The 9,854-nt window shown below is 40.9% G+C and overlaps 1 protein-coding gene and 1 long non-coding RNA gene across 2 annotated transcripts; one reads left to right on the top strand and one right to left on the bottom strand.

The window, feature by feature from the left end:
• Positions 1–211: 211 nt before the first annotated feature.
• Positions 212–1,819, bottom strand: LOC120514605. Its single transcript, XR_005630495.1, has 2 exons — positions 1,509–1,819; positions 212–1,055 (listed from the first exon to the last, which is right to left on the bottom strand). It is a non-coding gene; the product is annotated as an uncharacterized LOC120514605 (long non-coding RNA).
• Positions 1,820–4,020: 2,201 nt separating this feature from the next.
• Positions 4,021–5,364, top strand: id1 (inhibitor of DNA binding 1, HLH protein). Its single transcript, XM_039735081.1, has 2 exons — positions 4,021–4,510; positions 4,918–5,364. The coding sequence occupies exons 1-2, from the start codon at positions 4,139–4,141 to the stop codon at positions 4,951–4,953; spliced, it is 408 nt and encodes a 135-aa protein (XP_039591015.1). The 5' UTR covers positions 4,021–4,138; the 3' UTR covers positions 4,954–5,364.
• The last annotated feature ends 4,490 nt before the right edge of the window (positions 5,365–9,854 follow it).

The raw sequence follows: 9,854 nt of genomic DNA, 5'->3' as shown, positions 1-9,854 counted from the left end.
ATAATAAAACAATTAAATATAACATAATGTTCTGCAATCTCCTTAACTCAGTTTAGGGTGACCAAGGGCCAGAGTCTATCCCTTTAGCTTTGAATGACAAGCAAGAAACGAACATGGATAATAATAGATAGATAGATAGATAGATAGATAGATAGATAGATAGATAGATAGATAGATAGATAGATAGATAGATAGATAAACCATACATGAAAACAGTTCAAGCATTTAATGCAGCAAATTATTTATAAAAACTGTGAAAAAGAATAGCATTCTAGCAACATATTTTGATTAATTTTAAGAATGATTTACAAGATTTTAAAATAAAAAGTACAACACAGAATGGCTTTCTTCACAATGAAGCATGTCATTAAATCTCTTAAGATTGCACTTAAACATCACAACCCTAGGCAGATAACAGAAGCAATTATGGCTTTCCCTTCACCCCCTTGCTATAATGCGAGGCAGTAACGGCTGCAATATGCATTATTGGTCTCTAAGGCTAAAATATTCACAGCTGGCACAGTGTGGTTTGAATTATTCCAACATTGCAATGTTCATTTTAATTTCATCCAGTTGCAATAAAATGAGAATGAAGGGTCACTGATGGGGAAACACAAGGATCATTTTCTTACACATCAGTTAATTGCTCATTTAAACCTCACCACGAATAATCTAAACTTTTCTAATTAACCATTGTAAAAGGGCTGACCCGTAGGGGGTAGTTCTTCACTGTCCGTTAAAATCAGGAGCTAATATGTTTCACTTTTTTTTCCGCCTTGATGTGCTGTAAACAAGATTAAAAGGGCCCAGTTCTGTGGAGTTATTGTTGATGTCAGTAGGAAGTGCTGATAGCTTTTGCAGCTGAACAAAGGCTAGATGAGAGAGCAAAGAAGACTCCCAGACACACTGGCACCAGCCTGGATTTCTCCCACAATCCTTGCTCTGATCTCTCATTGTTCTCTCAGCGCCCTCAACTTTCTGAGCCATGACCTGGAGATGAGTAGCTGTTAGGACAACAGGATGCAAAACCCTGCTGGTGGAGAGGTGTCACTTTGCTGCACAAAAAATAAATAAATAAATAAAAGGAAAACAAAAATGTTGCAGAGAATAATACAATTATTTAACAAATCAATGAGAAAATCTAAATCCATCACCTTTCTATTTAGGTATAGATATTTATTTGGCATTGTTGACAGAAACAAAAGAATAGGATACTTAAGTTAGGAAAAGGGCATATGGAGCTTTTCAGAAAAAAGAGCAGAATATTTACCTCTTCATATAAAGGGCTTTTTTCATTCATTTACTAACTTTCACAAACACTGATCCAATGTTCCCGTGACTGCAAGAAGATAAGCAAATCTCCACAACCACTATCATTGATTGGATCCACTATTAACTTAATTGGTGGTACTTCATTATACATTAAAATATCAAAATACATAAATACAAATCCATTGAAATGCATGTTGCATTCAGATACTCACAGTTTATCTAGGTACTCCACTTACCTCTTACATCTCAGAAATACTGCACTGTGTGAGGGTGTCAGTAAGGACTCCTGTGATGGACTCGTGTCCCATCCCTGGTGAATTTATGTCCTGTGCCTTTTCCTGCTGGTGACAAGTAAACTGTAAAATTATTTAAAAGTGATAAAGAAAACTATGCAAATAAAACGAAATACCCAATACATATATACATTATATACAAATTAATACATAACCTATACAAAATATACAATTCATACAAATGTACTTGACATATTTGCACTATATATTAGCTTATAAAATTAATCAATATAGCAGCAAAACGCATACATATATGAGCAATTTGTTTTACCTTTAATAAAAGGTGCGTTATTATTTTCATTTTGGGACATGAAATAAATACAAAAACAGAAAACTAGAGCAGGCCACCAGTTAAAGTTTGGGAAATTTTAAGTGAAACGAGGCACATGTAGTAGAATTGTTTCTTAGCAGTACACACTTCAGAGATAGATAGATAGATAGATAGATAGATAGATAGATAGATAGATAGATAGATAGATAGATAGATAGATAGATAGATATTTTCCTCAAAACTAAAAAGCTGAACTCATAAATTGTGTTTTCAGTTGCGAGTAACGCTTTAAATAGCAATATTTAGGATATGATTATTATTATTAGAGTGTTACAAGGGGCTACCATCGACTTAGCCTTGCAGATTTGAACATAAACTTGCCGCCGGAGCCGTACGCTAAAGAATGTTTATAAAAGCGATCTCCCCTCTCCCTCCTTTCCCCCCTCTCTTTTATTTGACTTTCCTGTTTGAAGCTGCGAGGGAGAGCTCGCAGGTGCGCGGGGCGGAGAGCTCCGCTCGGCCGGTTTGTTCTCAGGCTTCGCGCAGCGCAGGTGAATGGAGGAGTGTTTGTGGTCTCCATGGAGACCGCCCGCGCGGCGCCAGGCTGACAGGCGTCAGGGAGTGTATGAATGGGTGACGTCACGAGGCTGGCGCCTGCCAGTCTGCCTCAGCTTGTTTAGACAATCCGGGAGGCTTCAGAGCGGAGCGATGCTGCGTACAGCGCTAAACACACACTGGGGAGAGAAGTGAAAGAATCTGGGAACCTATTCACCGAAAAGCTGTTTTTTTTTGGGGGGGGGTTAGGGTAGGCGGGGGGATAGAACAGCTCGATTTGTAAGTATAAAGTGGCCTTTAATATGCTAAACGCTGATGCATCGGAATTTGGCCGAAATGCACTACACATCTGCAGCACACCGCGTTGTCACAAGCTGTTTCGTTAATTGGTGCTTTGTCATCCAGTTCTTAAATTGTTGGTGTGCCAATCTGTCCCCAAGAAGGGCGAAAAAAAAGTTTGCTGTTTTTACAAACTGGGAAGAAAATTCTGCTTTTTAAAGCCCAATAACGCTTATGATAGATATTCATTATCAATAACTGATATACAGTATATATATATATACTCTAACATATATTAGCATACACTGTACATGTACTGAATAAACAAACCCTTTGTTTTTAAAGCGTCTTGCCATATTATTTGCAGAAATAGTCTACGGATATTGATTTGGTATTTTTATTTTAATGATGTTTACAAAATCACATGACGCATTTAAGTTTTTAATGGAGTTAAAAGTAGATTAAAGAATTACTTAACATTTATTAAACGATATATTTGCATTAGTTATTTTTAGTTTTTCAAGCGATCCTGCCCAAAATGAAACCGCCTAAAACAGCACGTGAATTTTCAAAATTACAGCACTGCCAGTTTTATTAAGCTTGTGCAATCTGCGGCACGTCATTACTATTGCTGTTAGCACAGCTGCGCTAGCCCTGGAAGAACAAAATGATGACAGAACATAACTGTCGATAATGCCCTAATCGGCTGCAAACTTGGGCAACAGCATTAATAATAAACTGGGCAATGTTTCAACACGCGATTGAACGCGGTAGGGATGAGTGACTAGACGAGTTAATTATTATTTAGTGCAATTGCCAATCGTCAGAGAATTTCGGAAACCCCGCTTATACAGTAAGGTGTAATTATAAGGGGTTAAGAGGGATGGATGGCACTTAAGGTTTTGCCAACATGTCGATGTCTCTTACGGGACAGAACTCGTCAATGTATAACTGTATATAAGCACATGGTGGGAGGGGGGCGTTGTCACATCTGATAAAGTGAGCAATTAAAAAGTTATTTATCTTCAGTAAGTGAAGCATTCTTACGACCACCATCCCCCACCACGCCTTCGGGCAAGCGTCTCCACCTGCGCCTTACCAAGCGCGGACAGCTGGGTTCCCACATTTCAGCCATAAAAAAGCGCTATATTTGTTTCCATTTGTAATACCATCTCCTGTTTGATAGGACAGTTGATAAGCATTGGTAAGCTCTTATTGGTTGAGACAAGCGCACCCGTACCGCCCCTCGGCGGCAGAAGCTCATATCCGATTGGTTAAAGGATTCGAGCACGACTTCACTTGACTACGCCTTCCCGAACGCCCGGGCTGATAAAAAAGAGAGAGCGGGTGTTGATTGTGCATTACAAGCTAGTGCTCAGTATAGACATATCTGGATAAGTGATAGCAGAGCTGCCGTTGCCTCTCCTCAAGTAGATTACTCTGTCTTTGGCGCTACCTTCAACTCAAGATGAAAGTCGTCGGTTCTTCTTGCGCTCTGAAAAGCAAAGTGGGCGGCAACAACGAGGATGTGGTGCGCTGTCTGTCCGAGCAGAGCCTCGCCATCTCAAAGTGCAAGCTCCCGTTGCTCGACCAACACATGCACGGATTCCTCGACATGAACGGCTGCTACAGTAAGCTGAAAGAGCTGGTGCCCACCCTGCCAGCTAACAAGAAGGCCAGCAAGATGGAGATCTTGCAGCACGTCATCGACTACATCTGGGACCTACAGCTGGAGCTCGACTCACCGGGACTGAGCCGCCCGCAGGGGGGCAACAGCGCACCGCTGACCCGCTCACCGTTGACCACCCTGAACGGAGAACTGGGAGGGATCGCAGTGGAGGTAAAGAGCATCCCATTCCGTAGATGTTTGTAGATGCAAAAGAATTAAACCACATGTCCCTCATTTTGATCAAATGTATTCTTTTGTAATTTTGATATTTGCATTCAATTCGGTGTCACTCTTTGCCCTTCTCGCTTGTTGAAAGACACTCCATATGATGTAAAACGTGCGTAGTTTGAGCAACATCGTTTAAAATATCCGGAAACGTATTTTTACTATATGTAAAACTGTCTGATGCCTGTTCTATTGCACATCTTGTTGCTTCAGAGGATGTTGCCTAAACATGATGTGCAATAATCCTAGAGAGTACACCTCTCCCTCGTTAACATTTTGTCAGCTGTTTTTATGCCATTGTCATGTGTTCTGCTTTTGGTTTTACTGAAGGTTTTTTTTTTTTTCTTTTTCAGAACGGCTGTACAGATGACAGAATCCTTTGTCGCTAATGTGACTGAAAAGTAACACCAGACTTTGGGGGCTTGAAGTGGTCAAATAATCAATAAGCTGAACGTCTTTTTGCTCCTTGAAGTGACTCTATCCCTGTTTTTTAGCATGGGGTTCCAGGCATGTTCCTGTATTTAGTCCTGTAGAAGACTTTCTAAAATTGGGAAGTGTCAAATAGTTCTCTCGTGATCTGCACCTGCTTATCAGTTTGAAACACCATCTCCTCCCCCTCCACTACCACAATCCTTGTCCATGTCCACTGGGATCAAGAGGACCCAGAGCAGTGGCTCTTTTCTTTCTCTTCTTCTCTTTTTTTTTTTTTTTTTTCTTTTTCGTTTCTTCAGAGACTGATGTACAGCTTTTCTGTGGCCACATTTGTGGGGTCTTGTTAAAAAGACTTTTTTTTTTTTTTTTGTTACGTTTACATGTAGATTTCTTTTTTATATTTGTAAAAAATCTTATGTTCTCAGATTCCTGAGATTTATATATTGTATTGTATATTACAATGCCATTTGATGCAGTCCTTATTGTTTTTTTACAATGTAATAATTGTGTTTTTATTAAAACAGAAATATTTGAAACATTTCTGGTGTGGTGTTTGGTGGGGAGGTACTGTAAATTATTTAGTGACACATTTGGGCAGGGCATTTTATTCAGAAATGTTGGGATTGATAATTTGAGTTTGTTGTGATGTGCTTTTTGACGAAACTCTTAAGATGAAAAGAAATTTGTGGCATCAAGGAGTGTGCTTGGCCCAAGGCTTTGGTTCTAGTTGGGCCAGAAGTTTGAAAGATAGCTTAGTGTGCCAAAATAAAGGGTTACGTGATTAATCTTAATCGCTTTGAATAGTGAAAAGAAATTTGCTCTAGGGGTTCATGAGATCTATAGCAAACTGAGTATGGAAATCTTTAACAAAAGCAATAGTTTAAAAATCAGACCCGGATCTGTCAGTTTGGGAATTGTGTACACACATGCAACTCCGATGTGTTTTGCTGTAATTGGCTTTTTTTGTGTGTGTGTGTGTGTGTGTGTGTGTGTGTGTGTGTGTTTTAATGCATATGTCAAGGCTTTTTAAAACTGAACATTTTTATTCTGGTTAGGGGTTGGTTCCAAAATCCTGCAGTTTATAGAGGGTCCACATGGTTAATTTTAAATGAGGCATATGTGCTTTGATATTAACTTTGGCCAAAGCTTTATTTTGGGCCTGTGACCAAACAAGTATAACCTACAGGTTTAAATAGATGTTTCTGAAAGCTCTTAAAACATTTGTTCTAAGGTAAATATCTATGGAAACTGATCTATCAAAAAAGGAGGCAGAAACCAACTCGGTATATCTAAGTACTTTGGCTTCCAATAGTAACATGCAATTAAAATGTAATGTTTTTACTATCAAGAAGGGGGGCAAGAGGATAGGGCTGCAATAACATGGTGAACTTCATGCATAATAATTGGAAAACGTTTTATCTTTGCCACTGATGTCCTGTGACCTGGACGGGGAGCTCTTGCTTTTGTTTTGGGTGTGTAGGAAATAACCAAAGAATCTCATCCATTGACCCTCCCCCACCTTGTACTCCACATTTTCATTATTATACACTTAACCTCCTTGTGCAAATCTACACAAATTTCATAACTTCTAAGTTTCCTGGGGGATTCAGAATGTGATTCCTAGCAGATTACTTCAACTAATAGTTCAGCAATACACATGGCAAGTGTGGCAAATCTCCTCACCTCCTGCCTCTGCTGATGATTTGATGGGAGACAATGCACAGACTTGCATACCTCTTAGTTCATCTGCTTTAAGTGGGCCTCCTCATGTCAGGCAGTGTGTGTTTATATATATATATATATATATATATATATATATAAATAACAGAGTGAATATTACTGTGGCAAAGTGGGATGCCTTTTCCTCTCAGTTAAACCAGTAACCCCCAATGTGACGTCACAGGGCTCCTTGTCTGCTGCTTCAGTCATTGACTCTTAAATGTGATACTGAACAGGTAAGTCAAAGGGGCACAGTGTGACTTAGCAGTTCTAATATTTTCCCAATATTACAGTCTGTTGTCAATGTATTAAATTCATATTTCCATTGGTAAGTACTTGCTGTCTATCCTTTCTGTGAAAGGTGCTATATATTGATTGATGAATTATTACATGGGCTATATGGTGGCTAGGTAGTTGAAATTGCAGCCTCCTAGCTAAATAAGTTTTATTTATATAATGCCTTATCTTGAACCCAAGGTCACTGTTCATAAATGAATTTTAAAATAGGTCCATAGAAAAGTCAATGTAAAAAAAAATAATAGAGATTATACAAATATAACAACTTAAAAAAAAAAAATTAACTAAAGGGGCCTGTGTTTAAATTCCAAGCCAGTCACTGAGATGTGAGGTTTACAGGCCTGTCTCTGGGTCAACATTGGCTTTCTTCATGGACTCCAGGTTCCACCCATAGCCTAAAGATGCCTGTTGGAATGCATGAGTGTTAACTAACCGTGATGAATGAGCTTGATGGACTGAATGGTCTCTCATTTGTCAAATTTCTTACGTTTTTATGTCCCCATTCAGGATGAACCTGATGCTACCAGAATAGGCCCACTCTGGCACATGTTGATATGGATAAGGTGGCTTTAAAAATGAAGGTATGACTGATTCATGGAAGAGGATGTATGATTTATATGCTCAACATGACCAACAATCTGTATTTTTTATTATTGTGTTCACTGAACTTAACACCAATATAAGAAACAGGCACTATACATAACATAAACAACCAAAGTGAAGCCAGCAATTCATGCAAGATCATAGCCTTTGCTCAGTTTGAAACATTGGACACAAATAGGTAAAAGTTTTATTTTTATTAGTAGTAACAGTAGTAGCCACTCTCTGATACTATGCTAAATACAAATGTATTAAAATGCAGAATTTCATTGTAATTAACAGAAAGCGCACGTCCACTTACCTGCTGTACTCCTTACTCTTGTCTATGCTTTCCTTCCCTGACACTATTGGTAAATGTCCTGTGGTCCCCCTCTGATCCCACACTTCACCACATTATTGCACCAGCAGAACAAAATGTGCAGTCATATGCCCATTTCTCAGAGGGAGCACTGTGGGAGCTCCACTACAGCAGCAGGGAAGGGCACATCAACTTCTCCTCACATGACTTGGTCATCTGGCATGATCTCGTGCCTCATGGATGCTGGCATTAAACAGCATAACTCCACAAAGTTCTCTTTATTACATATTTTATCAAGGAGGCCAACTTGTGACTCTGAACTAGGAGTCTAGGAGTGAGAGTGGGTGTGTGTGTGGGAGTGTGTTCTGCAAAGGACTGGTATCAGTGCCACAGAAAGCCAATGGACTGATGGAAATGCTGGGGGATCAATCAATCAGCCCACTTTACCATTAAGTTACTAAGTTTTTGTCCCGGCTGGACTACAAACGAAACCGTCCAGCAGCAGTGCAAAAGTGCAAGAAAATGCTTCAGCAAGGGTAAAACAACATTCCCATGGCTCCACGCTGGGAGGCTGCATCGAACCGGCTGGCTGGCGATCATTTAATGAAGCGCCCCTTTCAGGAGGCCCGGTTCAACGTGACACATTTCGGGGAAAGGGCCGCCAACACTGCCGATGCTTCCTTGCTTGTGTATCCTTTTAACATGTTTACAATAAATAAGATCAATTTCTGCAGTCGAGCTTCCGTACAGAGTGCTGCGCTCTCTCATAGCTCCTCGCTCTCTCGCTCGCTCACACACACACACACAAGCGCACACACGCAGTCGCTTCTTGGCTGACATCCCAGCCCATCTGCAGCTTGGCTCTCAGATTAGTGTTTGTTAATGTTTCAATCAGCTGTGTGCTCAGGAATGTGAAGCCATTTAACCTGAACTTCCCCAGGTGTGGAGAGGCGCCGCTCAGTCTGGGCCGGCCTGCCCTTCCCTGCCCTTGGCACAATCCGATCACACAAACACAATCACACACTGCCTTTGCTGTGAAACAACACTGCTGCAGCTGTGTGCATCGCACTGCAGGGGAATTGGAACAGCATTGCACAAGGGAGATAAAATAGATCTGACGAGGAACGGCCGGCCGGCCGCTTAACCCTTGCAGGGCCGCGCTGTGTGAGACCGAGCTCAGGCCGCGGGGGGTCGGCGCTGTATGAAGGCTGACGGTTTTATTCAGGAGCAGCCACATCTGGAGGGCAGGGATAACGGCGGTGTGCGTGCGCTGCCAGAGCCAGGCCGGGACTGCGGGTGAGAAGCGACGAGGAAAGGCGGAAGGAGCCCAATTTTGTTAAAGTTAAGCAATCGGAGGTTAAGATGTGAAATGACAGAAGTGCTGAAAATGATGAAGGCGGATGCCAGCTGTTACTTTGAAAAGAATTCTTCAACAGGAACGCGGGGGCACAGATGGCAGCTGCTTGGGGGTACATTTTAAACAAATGTTGGGAAATACGGCATTTCTTCACTTAGAGGGGACACGTTTCCTACTGGGGACATTCCGATCATGTTTTTGAATATTAATTCACACACACAAAAAAAATCATGTTGGGTTGAAAGGCCCACGCTCTGTTAAACTTTTCTTACACATGAATATATTGAAAGCCATGTTGATTCCTGACAGAAAGGTGCTGAAAGGACACACACAATTTAGTGCCAATCCCCAGTTAGCAAATATAGTGCAGTTTGGGACCCAGGGCTAATAATGGTCAGTTGTTGTCTGATGTTGTATTTTTGTGTGCATTTTAGGGATTTCTTATTTGGCAAGCAGTCGCCATGTGTGCAGAGGGTAAGAGACTATCACAATGATTATCACCCAGTTGGCAAGAGAGATTCACATTGGCACTAGCGATCGGAAACTGGGGCCACTAATGGGTGACACTCTGTCAGTATAATATGGTG

Source organism: Polypterus senegalus, chromosome 14 (genome assembly GCF_016835505.1).
Source record: "Polypterus senegalus isolate Bchr_013 chromosome 14, ASM1683550v1, whole genome shotgun sequence".
In the NCBI taxonomy this organism is placed as follows: Eukaryota; Metazoa; Chordata; class Cladistia; order Polypteriformes; family Polypteridae; genus Polypterus; species Polypterus senegalus.
The sequence above is the reverse complement of the archived record's forward strand: the minus strand, read 5'-3'. Positions and strand labels throughout refer to the sequence as shown.